Source organism: Copadichromis virginalis, linkage group LG15 (assembly GCF_057382275.1).
Source record: "Copadichromis virginalis isolate Kocher_CV1m ecotype Utaka linkage group LG15, C_Virginalis_male_GT1.1, whole genome shotgun sequence".
Lineage (NCBI taxonomy): Eukaryota > Metazoa > Chordata > Actinopteri > Cichliformes > Cichlidae > Copadichromis > Copadichromis virginalis.
Window position 1 is genome coordinate 28,527,230 of NC_140632.1, and position 20,373 is coordinate 28,547,602.

Consider the following 20,373-nt stretch of genomic DNA (forward strand, 5'->3'; position numbering starts at 1 on the left):
CTGGTTACTAAAATAACAACTCTGAGTTTCACTCTGACCTACAGACCACCACAGATGCTCATACTGACCTATGTCTCAGACTTCATTACACAACACAATATAATAACCTGTTTTTTCCTTTAACAGGCTTGTGAAGTAGTGTTCACACATAGGCTACACATAGTATATTATACTGTTTTTAATGTCATTCTAATTTTTCCATTTTATCCCAGTGCTTACATTACATTACGGCTTTGCACATGTCTTTAATTGCTGGTGTTAATTGCTGCCCTCATTACTTACTTCCTGTGCTAGCTTTTTGCTCTTTATACATTACAGTGGCAGCCTGTTTGTTTGACCTGCCCTCTAACAACAGTGCTGTTACATTGTGACAAGTCACAGCAAATTTAAATACAACAGACATTAACAAAGTGCTACACTACAAGTAAATCTACCAGCAAACAGTGCTAAACAGAGCAGATAATTAGAGAATAAAAAATAATATAACAAGAAAAGATACAACCTGTTGAAATAAAGTAATAAAAGAGGCCTATTGGGGAAAAATGACACTGTCAGAACCTGAAAATGTTGGGACTTACATACTGTTAGTGAGGGAGATGATCTTTTCTGAAGAGGGAAGAGGTTTGGAGCTGAAAATGAGAATACCCGGTACAGGCAGTGTCAGGAATCTGCATTACTAAAAAATGCTGATCACCAGCAAATGTATGCAAGACTGGTTGAAAGTGGTCTCCAGCTGCTGCTTGTGAAGTTGACTTTGTGATTTCGTTGCCCTTGTTAAAGCATCTGACACAATATTGACGATGAGCCACAGCAGAGTGAGTGATTGAGTTCTTTTATTCTGTTACAGCTTGAGTCCTCGAAGAGTGTCAGAGACCGTGACTCTGTGAATATTATTACTATTCTTAATTTCTGTCAAACACTTTCTCTTGTGTATGGTATCAGAGATGAGTGTAATTAAATGTGTGCACTGTGCAGTCATCTTTATTTAAAAAAACAACAACAAAAAACACCCCTTTATTGCCAGCACTATTGAGACAGCTGAAAACTGTACTGGGTTGTTTAACATTATGTCAACACCGAGTTTCAGCTAAATTAAACAGGAAATGCTACATGTCTTTGTGGCACCTTGCAAACCAATGCACACATACTATAGGGAGACACTATCACAATATTTCACTTTGGTACTTCATTCTGTTCACATAATCTACTAAGTCTCCCAGAATTATACTCAGATCAGACGCGTTTGGGTCTACCAGTGCTACTTTTTGCACTTATTGCTAAGTTATGGCACTGGAAGGTCTGCTATCGTTCAAACGGCCCAAAAATTATGGGCCTGACATTCATAACAGCGTATGTTGTGTAGGTTAGATGTGGTCCCAAATGTCACAAGACATCTGAAATCACAAAGTTAACAGGAGGAGGTGGTGGTTGGGGTGTCAACATTCCATTAACCATTCCTCTCGCGGGAATGAAACATCGCGAAGTTTCCTGCTATGTAGTGTTTTGGTAGCAGCAAGGATCAGGCAATCGGAGTAGCAGCGAGCCGTGGAGGCAAGTCCAAGAAAGGTGGAGACTCCTGGGTAACGTCCTGCACTCAACTCTAGAAGCACTACCGAGAGACACAACCAGGGAGGCTGCTGCCGCTGCTGAAGCGAAGACGAATGGATATACCCCTCATCTGGCTTCTTTTTCATCAGTAACTCGACTAGAAAACTCTTGGCGGTTGGCCGTGCTCATCTACCTGGTTAGTAGTTAGCTAGCAGCGAGGCTGCTGGACGACAGAATCCCAGCATTTGATCGCGAGGCGCCGAGAAGGACAGGAATGGGTGAGTTTCCATGATGTGGCGCTTGTGTGTGTCTGTTTGTGTTCATACGTTAACGGCTTTTTATTTCCCCACCCAGCCCGCAATCGTAACCCAGACTGAGCTTCAAATTAAGGGTCTTAAGTCACGCTGTCAGCGTCCCCCCTCCCCCCTTTTTTATACCAGCAGGGAGTTAAAGTTAGCCAGCCTTGGAAGCTAGCCTAGCCAGCTAGCTGACTGCCTGGCTGGATAACGCCACCTCCATCCCACCAACGGATTTGGCTGTGGTTGTAGCTAATGTTACCAGGAGCTTCGAGTGAGCTCAAGTCCACACGGCCTCCGCGAAAACACTCACTGTGCTGAAAATAGCGTAGCAGCTCGGAATTCCCATTTTATTCCCACCCGGCAGAGGTAATTATCCAAACTGAGGATAGAAGTACGCAGACTGGAAACTTGTGACGTGAACCTGGCGTCTTTGGCTCTGAAAGGGTATTAATAACTTCCTTTTCTGACGTTTGCTCTAAGCCTGATGTGATTTGGAAGTTTTCCGTGGCATACTCTCCTTGACTTCCCACACCCTAATGCATGCCATCCTCCAGTTTCCTCTGCTTCGTCTTGCGTGATCGTACACCAGGGTCTTTTTTTTTTAAGGTGGACTCAATATGATAGAAAAAATGAAGTGGATTCTTCCAGACTTAAACAACTGTGTAACTGCAGCTTTTGATGTTGCACACATCTCTGTCAAGGAGAGTGTGGTGCTGCTGTTGTGACCGTCATGCTGCTTTTGCTGTCAGCATGCAAAGCAAACCTCTGATGTGTGTGTGTGTATGTGTACAGTGCAGACCTCCCCTGTTGTATCATCAGACTGCAGCTCTCTGTAGGCTGTGGTTAGTGTAGCGGTGTGCACTTGTTATCTCTGCGTGAAATTTTACTTATTTACTGTATGCTGTAAAACCGGTTTTAAGCTCAGGCTTTTGCAGCTTTGGGTGTCTGGGACTTTTTGGGATTTTCAAGTGACAGAGATGCTTAAAAAGACCCACAGCCACAGGGCTTTTAACTAGCTTAGAGTTACTGTGTCTGACTTTGCTATGCCTTTGATCAGGTAGCTCATTCATAGCTGCGTTTGAACATGTCCCAGCTATGTGAGTGAGCCCCCTCACTCACACTGTTTGCTTTCCCTTCTCTTAGTTTAGGCTACAAGCAGTCAGCCTCAAGGTGACAGATCTCCTGGTCTTTAACTTTTAGCTTTTTTATGACAAGAAAGAAAGGAAGATGGGTTGCCTGAGATGACAAAGAAAAAGCAGTCCCCAGATATCAGCATAGAACTTTTCATTACACACATAACTGGAGCAGCAGGATGTGAATACCACAGCAGAGCCTAAATCAGTCTGGACATGGGCCAAACTGTTTGATTTAATATTAAACCCAATCTCTGCTGGCCTCAGCCAGTATTTAACAGTCTGTCGTCAGTGTTGACCTCCCACCCTGGCGTTGGTGGCGTTGGGAACGATCATTTCTCTAGAGCCGTGTCTAGATATGTTGCTGTTTTTGTCAGCCTTTGAAAACATCTAAAGACAGATGTAAATGCTGTCACCTGTCAGCTGATATCTGTCACAAGTAAGGGATTAAGGTAGACTGGATCATTCATGGCCATATGGAGAGCATTGACTATCAGTGCTCTTTAACAACCAGCTTCTAATCCAGTGTTGGGGGTTTCTGATAGAACAAGCTCTCCTACATTGTGTTTAAATAGTCCTTTTTCAGTATGTGTCACTTTAACATCAATAGTTAGCATTGATGTAAGTAGGGCTGGGTATCGTCACTGATTTCTAGAATCGATTCAATTCCGAATCACAAGGTCCCGAATCGATTCGATCCACGAGTCGATTTAATTCGATTCGATTCGATTTAAATCTGGGAAATTTTGACAGTCAGAGATATAATTCAGATCAGGACATTTACATATTTTTGTATCTATAAAAAGGAAGCTGACACTCTCAAGACTTTATCCAAGGTGTGAGCATCACAGCAGATGCCTTTGTGTCAAAGTAGCTGAAGATAAAACACAGAAAAACATGTAGGTGATTTTCCTGGCCTGGGATTTTATAAAAATATTCTGCAGTACATCAAAAACGAAAGAAAACCATTAATTAATGAACATTACCTCTGACGTTACAGCGGTTTTATTAGAGACATGACTAAGCATTTTGCATTTTGAATAATTTTAAAAAGTTTCAATTTGTTCAGTATTGAACAGCAGAAATGAGGTTTTCTTTTCGGAAGAATGTAAAAGGGGAAAAAACAGCGGCCGACAGCGCTGTAAGCAACAGTAGACTTGTGTAACAAGCAAGCGAATAATGAAGAAAGCGAAACTGTTCGAGAGAGAGAGGGGGGGGAGAGGGGGAGGGAGAGAGGGAGAGAGGGAGAGAGAGAGAGCTGCGCATCGCAATGGAAGCAAAACAGTAAAAGAGTGAATTCATGACGATGTTTATGTGAAGCGTTTGGATCTTCTTTTGCTGCTGATTCGGTCAATATTGTTTGGAGAGAGATCAAACTAACAGCTTTAGAATCAGCGCATAAAGGGCGTGAACACAAAGCGCGGACCCGGATCAGCGAGCTGTCGGCTTTCAGCCCCGACTGTGAGAAAGGCGACATCTAACTGATTCTGATCCGCGGGTCGCGCTGTGTGTTTAAGTCTATGTGCAGAATCCCTGTACCTGCTCTCATTTACTGTTTGGTGGTTCTTGAAATTTTGTGAGATGTCACCAGAGATTCTGGCATTTCGGACAAAATAAATTTATATTAAAAAATCGATTCAGGATTTTAATGAATCGATTTTACGTTATCCAAGCCAGAATCGATTTTAATCGATGAATCGATTATAAAAACCCACCCCTAGATGTAAGCCATCTCAGACTGCCGGGACCTGTTTGACATGCATACCTGCTGTTTGCTTATAAAGCTACTGGTTAAGTCCCTAGTAGAGCAGGACCTGTTTAAATATTAGCTTAAAATAGGGGTCCCACTGAAGGCGAGTTTGACTAGTTGACTGAAACTTAAACTCCATTTGTGTTTAATGTGTGTTAAGGCGTCAGTAAAACAACCTGTTAAGCTGTTAAATGGGGAGAGAATCCAGGCAGTGAGTGTCTTTTCTCCTAGCAGCACACTGCTCTTTGTATCAGCCACCTCTCAGATCAGGGGGGAAGGAATGCAGTTATGAGTTTCCTCCTTACTGATCGTGTGTGAGTGACTGAGTGAAGCACGCAGCCTGCCTGGCAGTCGGCTCGCTTGCGTGGCCTTGTGTACCCCCCAACACCCTTCGCTCCTTCCTTCCTTTCCCCCCTTTTCTCTCTCCCCTGTAACATCCTCCTCTCTGTCATCAGCTTATATAAGATCCCAAAGTCTTCACCTGCGCCGTGCAAGGCGAGTCAAACCAGTATAGCTCGTCTATTGATTGTGAGCTCACAGACAGGACATATGGTGGGAATTTGCTGCTCTTTGCATTTACGAATTTGATAGCTATGAGTGTAGTTGGGATATGTATATTTAGATTGAATAATATTTTTTCCCCAGCTGAGTTGAATCAGAATGCGCAATGACTAACCAGAGTTGCAGCAGAGGTGGACAGACACTTCACCTGGTCTGGGTTCTTTCCTCTTTTTTTTTTTTTTTTTTTTTTTTTTTAAATTGTTCTCTTGGCACAAAGACAATAATCATTCTGACACATGCACATGTGAAAACTATTCAGTCTGTTTTGGCTTCTCTAAAATATACAGGTAACAGTTATCACCTATGTTAAGTTTGGAGGGTTAAGGGATGATTTTCCTTATGTATGTTTTAAAACCTTGTAATGAATGCTTGAAAAAGTATAATGAAGTCGTGTGGTTTAATTTCAGTTAATTAATTTAGTTCAACTTCAAAAATTTTTTTTATCCTGCAAGTCAGTACTTTTACTTGGTAAGCAAAAGGTCACTGGTTCTATTCCAGCCGGAGATGGAAATCCCCTTTGGGGTTGCGTAAGGAAGAACATCCGCCATAAAAACTCTGTCAAACAAAACATGCAGACAATACCTGCTGTGGCCAGTAGCTGCTCCTTCTTCTATAACTGGGAAGAGGTAAAGCAAAATGGACAGCTTCCTGATTGAATAGAAAACAAATATCCTATCTGTGTTAGCTCATGCCATCTGCAGTGTGTCATGGTACAGTTAAATGCAGTTTATCCTACAGCGCTAGACTGGATTTATGGAAGTATTATTGTCATGTGGAGCTTGCAGCAGATCTTCAGAGTAGAATTGTTACTGTTGCCATAGACTTGAGTTGGAATTCATTTGACTGTCTTGATTATGATATTTTCGGGCATTTGCTGATCTGTTCGTCCAATGAACACCACTTTGTTTACCTAATAAAATATTGGTGATGGTAATACAGCCAATCACAAGTCTTCAAACATAGGGAAGATGGTTAAATATAGGCCTAAATGACAGTTGGATGTATCAGTGTCTGGTTCTATAGGCAACCACTTTACAACCAGTAGTAATTGCTTCAGTCATTTTCCTGTGTTGAAGAACTTGAGCTCTGAACCCACCTACTGTGCTTTGCTGCATTTCATTGATATTGCACGGCTCCTGGTTGCTAAATCTGCATTGGTCTGTTCCTGTGTGAACACTCCTTGATAACTTCAGAACACTTCACTGGGGTATCTGGACGTTTAAAGAGCAACACTGGACTAGCTTACAGGACTACTAGTTACTCAGAGCTGACTTGCTGGGACTAAATACTTTAAATGATCAGGCCAGTAACAAAGCAGCCATTCAGTTAGTCCATCAAGAAGTGTTGCTCTTGTCTCTTGATATGAGAAGATTTAAATAGAAGATAGAAACTTAGACATTTTAAAAATTTCTTGTTAACTGCAGTAAAATTCAAGGCCTTTAGATCATCATTGGATTCAGTTTTAAGGTGTCAATATTAGGGCTGCACGATTAATCGTTAGAAAATCGCGATCTCGATTCATACTTATGTGTGATCTCATTTCCAAATGACAACGATTTAAAAAAAAAAAAAAAAAAAAAAAAGAAAGGGGAAAAAAAGACGACGATTGTACCGCATTTTGATCCGGGACGTAATCTGCAAGAAAACAAGCGCTCACTCTTCCTGCTCAACAAATGACAAGGGCAGAGCCTTATACCACGTGATACAGAAGCTGTGCCGTGTGATGTTAAAATTAGCAGGGAAAAAACAACGGAGAACACGTCAGGGATGACGAGAAAGTGACAGGAGAAAATCCGTCCCGGTCAACCACCCAAACATCAATAACGGGAACCTTATACAGCGCTTCCCTATACCCGTCGAACTCCCGCAGGCACAAAGACATTACGGAGGCTATCACTTATCACCTGACCAAAGATATGGCTCCTATCAACACTGTGCAAAACGAGGGATTTAGGAAAATGATCAACACCCTAGACAAACGCTACACAGTGCCGTCCCACAACTATTTTTCTATTGTTGCACTACCTGCTCTATACACGCAGCGTCGAGCAACGGTGGAGACGGAATTTCAAGCAGTACAACATTTGGCAATGACAAAATGTGAGACATTTGTTGTTTTTATGTTTATTTATTGTTTTTATGTTCAGTTTCAACTGTTACGAAGTTGATGTGCAGTTAATAAGCGCAATAAATATTTATACTGGAAAAGAAAATCGTGAGAGAATCGGGATCTCAATTCTAAGCAAAAAAATCGTGATTCTCATTTTATGCAAAATCGTGCAGCCCTAGTCAATATCCATTAATGCCATTATGGTTGTCCTAAATTTGATCCTCTACATGGGACTGGAACTGAGCTTGGCATCTAGTGGCTATTGGCTCTGTAAACCCTGACCCACTTCAACACTTTGCTGTGCAGATGTACAATTTTTGCATTCCAGTATAACCTCTGAATACACATGACACACAAACAAGAAGCAGCTGTTTGAGTTAATATTCAGATTTTAAAAGAATACATGTTTGTTAATGCAAGTCTAGTTTTAGTGTCCAGCTGGATCAGTTGTTGTAGCAAATGACCCAAATACAGCGGAGCTACATTTGAATGAAGTGGAGTCGTTTCACGTATTAGTGAATATTTAAAGACCCAGATCAGAGCTGAATGCAGTGAATTATAAAGGGGACCTGCTGAGTCAGCGTTTCTTTTATATCGCAGTCCCAAACTCTGCCGTGTGCGTGTTTCCAAAGTGGATCAAGTCCTCAAACATAAGCCGTCTCCCTCTCTCACTAATGTCACAGCAGCAGCAAATATGTCAAGAATCCTTAAGTACCGCTCCACCACGCCTAGGTGTCATCACACTGTTACCGTCACTGTTACTGTTTTTTTTTTTTTTTTTTTTTTTTTTAAATTTCTTTCCTAACATTATTTTTGCTAGTTTTTTCACACCCACATCAGAGACGGCTGACTTTGCTTTCCCTGTGTGGCCGTGCTCAGTAGTCAGTAGGGCAGCAGCATGGATGTGTGCATTGTATCCACTCAGAGATGTGGTTGCATCTCCATAGAAATGCCGTCTGTTGGCTGTGAGAGTGAGGCTCCGTGGGTCTGTTGTACAGCCAAGCAGCGTTAAGTGGTTTGTAAATGTTAATGTTTCCAGGCATTCCGTATCATGATCCATATCTATCAGAGACAAGAAAAGGCCTGAGGGAAAGGGGTTTATCACACATGTCCGTAAGTGCGGTGAGTCAGCAGCAGCTGGACCTGCTGTTTTGTCTTGGATTTACACCTGGCTTACCAAGTGCAGTCTGGCTCATTCAGACACATCCTGCTGCATTTACACACTTTGTTTTCACCCACCCAGATAACATACAGAATGCTGAGAGGTGGTGTGACAGTGTGCAGTTGCCCATATCAGTACACACATACAGTTTCCCACACGTAGACTATGCTCGTTGGTTGTCTGTTTTGGAGATGAAATGGATTTGTTTCTTATGGATTTTGATGTGCAGAATCCAAATACGACACTGGTATTGTGGTCACTTTGCAGGGCGTTTGGGATGGACACCCAATTAATGGAAACAGGTTAGGGTTATGGAAATGGTGGTTAAGAGGAGATGAACACTGTTATGAGCTGTGGCACCAAACAGGAGGTGCTCTCTGTCATCAGCTGGAGCTCCTCTGTTTTGACTATTCCTACCATTTAATTGCTGTGCTTCTGGGAGCTCTTGTCTCTCCGTTCCAGTTGTGCATTTAGAGCAAGACAGTAGAAGCACTCCTGCAGCAGGGATGTGGCTGCCGCTGGCCACATTATTGATGTATTCTAAAAACTTGAGGTGCTTTTACCCCCACCACTAGAGCAGGGCGATATGGCCAAAAATATTTATCACGATATATATTTGAAAATTTGCGATAACGATATAACTGACGATATAATTGATGCGAGACAAAATACAACTCCACAACATTACTAGCGCAAAAAGGCAACCTTCCATTTATTTTCACTTAAACAAGAAGCTGGTTTTTATGTACATTAAAGCTTTATAAAAATTTAACAGTGCAAATGCAAATTCCTTGCTGAAAGTTTAACCAAAAGGCATTTCCAGTAGAAATGGGCTGACATATCCTGAGCATAACCATGTATAATATCCACTGAAGTTAAAAAGAGGTGCTTTGCAACATTAAACTGCAGTGTGCAGTACGTATTTTTCGGACCATAAAGTGCACGGGATTATAAGGCACATTAAGCGAAACAAAGCAGTCAGATAAATCAAACTTTATTAAACTAATTCTTCTTGCTTCCTCCACTTCTGTACCATTGATTCATTAATGCTGTATTCTATCACAGCTGCTCTATTCCCATGTTGTTGCAGTATATTAATGACTAACCTCGTATTGTGGATGGATTATCTCAGTTGTTCTCCTGACTGAAGTTTGGTCCGTTTACAGCATCCTGCCATGCGATTGCATTTGTCTCTAACCATGAAGAACCTTCACGTTAACTTTTATCGAGTGGAAAAGTGTTAGTGTTCGTCCTCCAGCTTCACTGTTTATGTTATGCTAACATAGCTGTGTCGCTACCGATCAGGTAGCACATCATTATATACCAGCTAGCCCAACTTCAGTAACCCTATAAACGTCACTGCTGTTTAGTTTCCTGTCTTCATTTATGTTGGAAGTGATAGCAGAGCTGTACGTTTGATTTTTTTTCAGAAATCTCTATATCATGCTTAGGTAACTAGCGAAACTAGCGAGCTAACTTCCGCTAGCTTCCTGCTAACTTCTAACTCCGTTAAATGTAATACATTTTGTTTTCATGGATGCCTGGAAGTTAAACTTCATAGTTACACCTGGTAAAGCAGCAATGCTGATCGTTTTAATAAAGATGAAAGAATTTAGACAGTTTTTAACTCTCAGTGATGCTGCAGTGTTCATTTGACCTGAAGATTACGGAGTTTAGGACCCAGATTACTCCCAGATTTAAGAGCATCTTAGTCCGACAAATACGACAATAACGACGGCCGCTTGCATGTTCTGCAAAAAAAATGTGCTTTGCCGTGTATCTGACGGACAAACACCAAACCAGTTCCACATCACTGAAGTTGCACCATTTTTACAAACCAATTCTGGTTCATCTGTTTCACTCAACAATCGGCCATGTGCGTATGAAAACAAAGGCACTGCGCATGCGAGTTTTACTCATATTCTATCGCGATATTTCATTTTCCTATTGTTGCCTAACAGTATTACCGTGAACAGTATAATATGGCCCAGCCCTACCCACCACCACCACCATCGATACTGTGTTCACATTAGTTTGGTAAATGATTCAAACTAAGGTCCAGTTAATTTCACATCATTGATGCAGTAGGATAGCTGTGCACCAGTAACGGAGCCAATCTATTGTAGTCTGGTGTCACCTGGCCATGAAGGACTAGCAGACCTGCTGACCTACATCTACACAGCAATACAAAGATGGCGAGGCACCTGTAGGCCCGTCAGCTTCCTGCTTCGGTGCTGAAAGTTGTTTGTCAACGCCTAGCAAACAGTGAGTGTATGTTCAGATGTGCTGTATGGCAGAGCCCAGTTATGAGGTGTTATGAATATAAACTGTAAAGCAGTGTAGCTGTTTCTGGGGCAGAGGCCAGGACTAGAGAACTTGAGGATATGCCTTGTCTGTAGGGCTGCCATGATTAGTTGACTAGTCACGATTACGTCGACTATTAAAATCGTCGACGACCAATTTAATAGTTGATGCGCCGTTTGAAGCTTTGTAAGATCCTGAAAGACGCAGGAATAAGTAGTAGGATTTAAGAGTATAATAACGGACTGAAACAGAAGATGGCAGCACTGCATGTCCAGGGATGCCATCTGCCGTTAAACCCTGAAGAAGAAGAAGCAGTGTCCGGTTTCATAGCTGTGACCAGATTTAGCAGCCACATCCTTCGGAGGCTGCATTTGTAGGCGAATTACGTTACAGTGACACGGCGAAGCCTGTCCAAATTCAAAGACTCCCCCAAATGCGGCCGAAAAATGCGTCCTTCATTTCCCCAGATTTGAAGGATGGGTCGGTGTATCCGTTGTGGCCCAACCTGTCTCAGAGTTCATAGCGCGGCCCAGCCAATTCCAGTTTTCAACAATGGCGGCAGCTACTTAGTTTTAATATTACTCTTATTTCTCTTTCTGGGTCACAAAATAAACTTGTAACATATTTTCAGGCGAGAATGTAGCTGTGTAAACCTCAAATATCTGCTCGGTTTAGCAAGACATCACATATTTGCAAAAGTGCTCCGACGTTTTCGGAGAACCACCAGCTCGATAGCTAGAGGGTTCAAGGCCCACTAGAGCTGGCGAGAACAGCAAACTCCCGGGGCACATCATTTTCAAACCCCCCGCGGTCTTTCACTACTCAGGTTAAACATGATATATAAGTCACTCAGATAATTTAAAAATGTCAAAGGAGCTTGCAAAGAAAAGCGTCTGGACTTCTTTAAGTTGCTTGAAGACGTTTCACCTCTCATCCGAGAAGCTTCTTCAGTTCTAAGGTCAAATGGTGGAGAGTCCCAGATATAAACCTAGTGGGAGTGACCCCCCACGGAGGGACAAAAGGACCCCCTGATGATCCTCTAATCGCCTGAGCCAAGGTGGGGAAACTGGGCGTGGGTCCCAATCAGCCAGAGTTTCGGGTGTGTTCATTGTGAAACCTGGCCCCACCTTATCATGCGAATTCCTGAGGTCAGATGGCCCAGGATGTGAGTGGGCGTTAAGGCGTCTGGGAAGGGATCTCAAAACTGGATTATAGATGGCAGAGAGTTGGTGTCGTAAACCCCCGCCTCTGTTCAAAGATGGTCGCTCACAGTGGACATAGATGGCTTCTTTCACTCCTCTTTCAAACCATCTGTCCTCTCTGTCCAAAATGTGAACATTGGCATCCTCGAAAGAGTGTCCTTTATCCTTAAGATGCAGATGGACTGCTGAGTCTGGCTCAGGCGATTAGAGGATCATCAGTGGGTCCTTTTGTCCCCCCGTGGGGGGTCACTCCCATTTAGGGATGGGTACCGGTGTCCGGTGCCATGATGGCACCGGTTCTGACATAAACGGTAGTAACCAGACCGAAAAGCAGCGCACATTTCGGTGCTTTATTTCGGTGCTTTTTTTTCCTGAGCTGTGATACACTTTAGATTCTAGCCAATCATTTTACGTTTCCGAGGATAGTAGGCGGGGCCAGGTACGTACGTTCTGTTAGAGCAGAGCTACAGATTAAAAATGTCCAAGGCAAAGCGGTCAAAAGTCTGGCTGTACTTCACAGCAAAGTATGCAAACTCAGCAGCCTGCAACAAGTGCTTTAAGCTGATACTGTGATACTGTCAAAGGAGGTAACACCTTAAATCCGACGAAACACCTGGCGACGCATAGCGTTTTTTTTAAAAGCCCAGAAATGCGCCGTATTTGATAGCTTGCTGCGAGACCTCACACCGAGCACATCTACTGCGGGTGGGTTGCCTGTTATGCAACATCCCCCAAAAACACGAAGAGGAGAGTCCTGGCCCCTAGCCCTGCCAGTGTAGCAGAAATGATGACGGATGATGGTGGCAGCAGCAGCCGTTCTTCTCTGCGTGAATAGCTAATTTACGTTGAGTAGGCTAACCACGTTATTACATTAATGCATGTAAGGTGAACTAGCAAACATCATCATAGCTACATGCGGCTGTCCTCTTGTTTGATGGCAGATACTCCCTTCACCCTGGCTAAAAAGGCTAAAATGACCAGAGAAAAAGTGGAAAACAGTTAAACATGAGAGGTTTAGGACAAAGTTTGTGTTTTTTCCATTGTTTAAGCACTGCTTCCAGCCAAGAGTGATACCATATATGCCCCATAGCTGCAGAAAAGGCTAACATTGTTATATTTTTACAAAAAACAGCTGAACATGAGAGGTTTTTGGACCAATTTTGTGTTCTCCATTCTTTAAGCACCGGTTTGAGCACCGTTTGAGCACCGGCACCGTTTCAAAAGTACCGATTTGGCACCGGTATCGGATAAAACCTAAACGATACCCATCCCTACTCCCATTAGGTTTATATCTGGGACTCTCCACCATTTGACCTTAGAACTGAAGAAGCTTCTCGGATGAGAGGTGAAACGTCTTCAAGCAACTTAAAGAAGTCCAGACGCTTTTCTTTGCAAGCTCCTTTGACTACGATGACCTGGATGACTGAGAACCTTCACAGACATAATTTAAAAATGTTATTGTTTGGCTTTTTTCAATGTTTTATTTGTTCCTCAGTAAATTGGTTTGGCTGAGATTAAAGTTACAGTTTTTACACAGCTGAATAAATGTCAAACAGAGAACTGATTAAACAGAAGTGTGAAATGGTAGAGAATTTACTCCAGTATCCTGTTGTTATATTTTACATTTGCATTTACAATCTGCAAATTTCATTAAAAGTTTAATAAACTATCATCTTGTCTTTATTTTTAGTTAGCACATACCTTAAACACTTCAAGCTGTAAGCTAATGATAGTTATATAAGAGCAGGCGCACGCTGGTGCGCTTTACGTCCAATGGATGCATGATCCGATTAGTCGACTAATCGCAAAAATAATCGGTGACTAGTCGACTATCAAAATATCGTTTGTGGCAGCCGTACTTGTCTGAAAGTTGCTGCTTGATCTGAGCTTGTCCAGCTTAGGCTATTAGGAGACTTTTCTTCACTTTCAGTTTTCAGGAAACTCTAACTTTCACCCTCAACGTTACTTCATAGGTTGCAGCTGTTTCAGCCTCAGTCTTGCTGCCCCGTGGCGTGACTCTAGTGACTAGGCAGGAAGTTTGCTGATGCCACGCACACACAGTACCTGTACGCCGTCTTTTAATGCGCCCATGCTTAACATATTTGGAAAGGCATTTCCTCCAAGGAACAAACCAAGAGGACTTTGTCCACTGCTACACCAACAACTAAACAAAAACGCATTCTAAAACAAAGAACCCCCCCCCCCCCTCCCCCAGTCCCACACAGATCAACACAACCATCAAACATATTACAGGAATATATAGGGCTGTGCGATATGACCAAAATCTCATATCCCGATATTAAGACATCTATCGTCCGATAACGATATAAATCACAATGATGCAACATTTTCTGTAAATTCTGTGAATCTCAGGCAGTTCGACTTCTGTGAAGTGTTTCCAGCTGGGCGTCATAGACCTAGAGTCGAGTGTTTTAACTGATGCATGAAACTATACATTTTTAGACATAGGTTGTGACGGCTGCCGTTTTCTTTGTGAGTATTTATTATCATTATTATTATTATGTTTTAAGAAAAACATGACATCTTTAAGCCACCGGGAAATAGTAGGATATTTAACAGACTTCCAATGCAACAATATTAGACGTCTCGCTAATAGGGATGTGAAGGCTATAATATCCTTTTGTGTGGAATCAAGTGTAAGTGAGCGATCAGGAATCCCGACTACAGCAATCAGAGGACAAGGATGAAGAGTTACCCCAAGAACAGTTGACATAATAGCAAAATACCCTGTCCAGAAACCTTCTAGCTCAGGACACAGAAAAAAACATGTGGCTAAGGTGACAAGGAGAGCCATGGCATTTATCACATTTATTTTCCACTTCTGGATACAATTCAGAAAGTCTAGACTTAGAGAAATGCACCCTGTGTATGACCTTAAATTGAATAAGTCCAAGATGAGCACAGGAGGTGGAAGATCGTACCCTCGCTATAGCCTGTTCCCAAGACTCCTCATGTATTCGAATTCCTAGTTCTCCTTCCCATGTACACTTAAGCTTAACATTAGAGTCCTTACTAAAAGACAAGATAGCATCATAGAGTTTCGAAATGGTTCCTCTGTGATGAGGAATAAATGATAACGTCGTTTCTCACTGCTGTTCTGGAGGTAAAGAGGGGAAATTTGGGAAACACTTGGCAACAAAATTTCGAATTTGAAAATGGCGAAACAAATGGGTAATAGGGAGATTGTAACGAGAAGACAAATTGGGAAAACTATTGAAAACACCATCCACATATAAATGTTTGAACTGTTTTATACCCTTGTCACACCACACGTCTAAACTGAAACCAGATTTTGAGTGTGTTAAGAACCACCTAATTATCCAGAATACTTAAAACAGCAAGGATGGAGCGTACAGGGTCAGTCATATATAATAACAAGTCATCCGCATACAATGATACTTTATGTGCAATTTCATTACGGATGATTCCCCTGAATACAGAAGGAGGTCTCAATGTAATAGACAGAGGCTCGATGGCAATTGCAAAGAGTAAAGCTGACAGAGGGCAACCTTGACGACAACCACGACCCAGCGCAAAATAATCAGAGTAAACATCATTAGTTTGAACACTGGCTTTAGGGGACGAATAAAGAAGCCGAATCCAGGAAATAAATTTATCGCCAAAACCAAATTTCTCTAAAACTGCAAACAAGTACTCCCACTCCACCCTATCGAAAGCCTTTTCAGCATCTAAAGAAATCACAAGTTCAGGAAATTCAGATAGATGCTTTGAGTAAATAGCATTAAAGAGTGTACGGGTATTAAAAAACAATTGTCGTCTCTTTATAAAGCCATTCTGCTCTTCAGATATAATTCGAGGAAGCACATCCTCTAGGTGAGATGCAATTACTTTAGCCAATACCTTTGCATCGGCATTAAGCAGAGATAATGGCCTGTAGGAACCACAGGAGGTTGGGTCCTTGTCATTTTTGAGAAGGAGCGCTATGGTGGCTTGTGTGAAAGTAGGTGGTAATGAACCCGTTTCCAAGGATTCATTAAACACAGACAAAAGCAATGGTGCAAATTTACCAATAAATGTTTTATAAAATTCAATTGGAAACCCATCTGGGCCTGGAGCTTTATTAGGCTGCATAGATGTAATAGCTTTTAATACTTCTTCAACAGATAATGGGGAGTCCAATTGCCCGGCAATATTAGTACCAATAACAGGGTTTGAAAGATTATGAAAAAATTCATTCATTTTAGCTTTATCCGTGGGAAATTCGGACTTGCACAACAAAGAGTAAAATGTTTTAAAGGTAGAATTAATTTCCAAGGGATCTGTAGTGATATTGTCATAAGAGATTTTAATACTGGGTATCACATGTGAGGAGGCATGACGTCGTAACTGATGTGCCAACAAGCGACTAGCCTTGTCACCGTATTCATAATATGAACCACGACTGCGTAGTAATAAGTGCTCAGCCTCTTTGGTTGACATAAGATCAAATTCTGCTTGCAAATCAAGCCGCTGCTTCAGTAATTCTGGAGAAGGGTTCAGTGTATAACTTTGATCAAGGTTACTAATTGCAGCTATAAGTTCTTTAAGCCTGGCATTAATCTTTTTATTAGCACGAACAGAGTAAGAAATAATTTGACCTCTCAGGTAGCATTTAAGAGTCTCCCATAGCAGAGAATATCAAACAGAATCATTTTGATTTAAGGACAAGAACTCCTCAATAGAGCTTGAAATAAATTCACAACATTCTTTATCCGCCAGAAGGAGGGAGTTAAATCTCCAAAGTGGAGGACTACGTTTATAGGTAGAAAGTTGAATATCCAATAGCAGAGGTGAATGATCAGATATTATAATACCAGAATAGTCGGAAGAATTAACACACGAATTAAGAGTTCTGTCGATGAAAAAAATAATCAATCCTGGAATAAGACTGGTGGACCTGGGAGAAAAACGAAAATTTTTTGATTGAAGGGTTGCGAAATCTCCATGGATCAACAAGATCATTCTGTTTCATAAAATCTGAGAATGTTTTAGACATAGATGATGGAGTCAAATTACGAGGAAGAGATCGATCCAAGATTGGATCAAAAACACAATTCAGATCACCACCAAGGATAAGCAAATGAGTATTCAGAAAGGGGATGTTACTCAACAAACTATTAGCGAATTCAGCACCATCAAAATTCGGGGCATAAACATTTACCAACAAAACCTTTTTCTGCATTAGGGTATCAGCAACAATGATAAATCTACCATTCCTATCAGCGATAACATTGGTCGAAGAGAATTGAACTTTCTTATTAATGAGAATGACCACTCCTCTAGCTTTCGAATTAAAATTTGAATGAAAGACCTGACCTACCCAAGGGCAATATGACCTATAATGATCCTTAATGTGAAGATGAGTCTCCTGTAAAAATGCTGTCAGAATTTAGACGTTTCAAGATCTCTTAATGGGGTTACCCATACATATTCCAACTAATGAATCTAAGAGGCATGCCTGACCCAGCAATGCTGGGGTCTATATTGCCATTAACCATTCATAAAAAGGAAGAAGAAAAGAACCAAACCAAAATGCCAGTGGCCATGAAGAGCTGAAATGGGACAGCCTCCCTCCCCAACCCTAAACACAAATACACCCCAAGTCTCCACAGAGCAGAACAAAGGAGACAGCAGTGTACCCCAAAGTAGCAAAAATGATTCACCAATGTGACTGGACTAATTGGAGTCCGAATAAAAATAAAAGCGAGAGAGGGGAAAAAAAAAAAAACAACCTCTCGCCAACTTCTCTACAGTATAACAGTGTGCGCGTAACATTAAACATGTTTTTTTTTGTTTATTTTTTTAAAAAAGGGAAAAAAGAAAAAGACCCCCCCCCCCCCCCACCCAAACAAACAAAAAAAAATCTCACAGTACAAAATATGATTTCCTCAGATGGAGAACTTTACAACACACCAAAAGTGCATAAAATTAAAAAAAAAAAATTAATTAATTAAAAAAAAAAAAAAAAACAACCAAAAAGAGATGACAGAAACAAAAAACAACCCAGTCCTGTGCAAATCAATGCAGCAAGCTTGGAGAAGATTGTGCTGGACTGGTCCGAAGTTCAAGAGTATATTATATGATTCAGTTTCATTATATAACAATGAAAATAAAAGGAACCAGCACACCAACAGTACAATAACTAGCACAACGGCCTAAGAAAACAATGCACAGATGGCGTTAAACCTAACGAGAGTGTGAACCCTTATTAGCATTACAGCATCAAACTGAGGGGCTATCGAGGCTCACCCAGAGATCAAAGTTTTGACATAATCACTGGCCTCCTCTGCTGAAACAAAGTCCTTCTCGACACCCTTATATGTGATGCGGAGTTGCGCTAGATGAAGCAGGCCATACCGAACACCTTCAATGCCACGGAGTTGCTGCCTGACAGTGTTGAATGCAGCACAAGCCCGTGCCACCCTGGCGGTATAGTCGGGGCAGACTGAGATGGTCCGGTCTCTAACTTTAATCTGTCGGCGTTCTCTAGCACGTTGTAAAATGTCAACACAGTCAGTGTGGTAATGAAACCTGCATACAATGGCTCGTGGACGGTCGCCAGGCTTCGGTGCGGGTTGGAGGGTCCTTTGCGAACGATCCAAAAGCGGCTCCTTCCCCAGATCAAATGCTTCTTTTAGCAAGGAGGCTACGGCAGCAGTGGTGCACGTGTCAGGGCCCTCCGGTACTCCCACTATCCTAACATTGTTGCGCCGCGACCTGGACTCCAAGTCTTCACACTTATTTTCCAGCTTGGCTACATGAGCTGTGAGGCCCTTGATAGTGTTTTTCATCTCAGCTATATCATCAGAGTAGACAGTAAGTGCGTGCTCCATCTCCTTGACCGTACCTTTTAGCTCGGACACGGTAGAGTCATTGGCAGCTTTATCGATCGCGTCTTCACCGCCTGCAGGTCGAACTTAATGGTAGACAAAGCATCACCCAGAGTGTCCTGAAGTTCCTTTTTAAAGATGTCGGCGATATCTTTCCTCAGCGAAGCCAACAGCTCGACCTTGAGAGCCTCAATATCAGGATTAGCTTGGCACGAGGGTCCATGGTAGTCCATGGTAATATTATGTTGAAGCACAGTACACAGTACGACGGCTCACTCGAGGTATTCAACATACCTCGAGTGAGCCGAGGTATGTTGAATACCTCAACATGGTCGCGGTTTGCAAACTAGGCCTCAGTTGTGTTTGAATCCGGTTGTTCAGTCTGACGTCACTAGCCGTGTCTGGGTCTAAACTCCGCTGCAGGTCCATATATCAAACGATCACTATGGCATTACTGAGAGTTGAAAAACTGTCTTTAGTCTTTCATCTTTAATAAAATGATCAGCGTTCTGCTCTACCAGGTGTAACAACTGAGTTTAACATCCAGGCATCCATGAAAATGGAATTTATGACATTTAACAGAGTTAGAAGTTAGCAGGAAGTTAGCTCGCTAGCTTCCATGTAAATACAATATAGCATGTCCTGACTGCGGGGTTTTGGAAACAAATTAAAACGTACAGCTCTGTTATCACTTCCAGCATAAATGAAGACAGAAAACTAAACAGCAGTGACGTTTGTAGGGTTACTGAAGTTGGGCTAGCTGGTATATAATGATGTGCTACGTGACCGCTAGCGACACAGCTATGTTAGCATAATATAAACAAGCTAACTTTTTTTCCACTCGATAAAAGTTACCGTGAGTGTTCTCGGTGGTCAGGAACAAATGTAATCGCATGGCAGGATGCTGTAAAAGGACCAAACTTCAGCCAGGAGAACAACTGAGATAATCCATCCATAATACGAGGTTAGTCATTCATATACTGCTGCATGGGCTGGGCTGTAGCTACATCCTAAGGTTTTAAAAACTGAGCTTAAATAAATGATTAGCGGTAATAAAAGCCGAGGGAGGTCAACGGTGATCACTGACTGTTTTAGGAGCTTTTTGAGATCAAATAGAAGAAAATACATAACATTAAACATGTTAACAACACAAAAGCCATATTAAACGCAGACTACTTTAGACCCGGAAGTAGGATTCGTCGCGTCATCACTGAACAACCGGATAGAAGTAGTTTTAACATTTTTTGCTGCCATTTTACGCAGGCCCGAGTAAAACTTCTCAACAAAACAATCAACAAACCAAAACAGGACTGGAAATATAGCCGAAAAGCGCGAATGAATAACAATTTAATCGAAATCGGCGGCAGCTCCCAGACTCGCGTCCTACTCCATCAAAGCTCTTCCGGAAGTCCATGGTAATATTATGTTGAAGCACAGTACATATTACTGCTCG

General features: G+C 41.9%; 1 protein-coding gene across 3 annotated transcripts in view; it reads left to right on the forward strand.

Annotated features, from left to right (window-relative positions):
- Positions 1-1,434: 1,434 nt before the first annotated feature.
- The window catches only part of cd2ap (CD2-associated protein), a 111,302-nt gene continuing 92,363 nt past the window's right edge, over positions 1,435-20,373 (forward strand). For 2 of the 3 annotated variants that reach the window (XM_085432838.1, XM_085432840.1), the window contains exon 1: positions 1,435-1,826. In XM_085432838.1, the coding sequence (XP_085288964.1) occupies positions 1,823-1,826 (4 nt within the window). In that variant the 5' untranslated portion in view covers positions 1,435-1,822. The remainder of the gene's footprint in view (positions 1,827-20,373) is intronic. The other variant, XM_085432841.1, reaches the window with a different exon arrangement.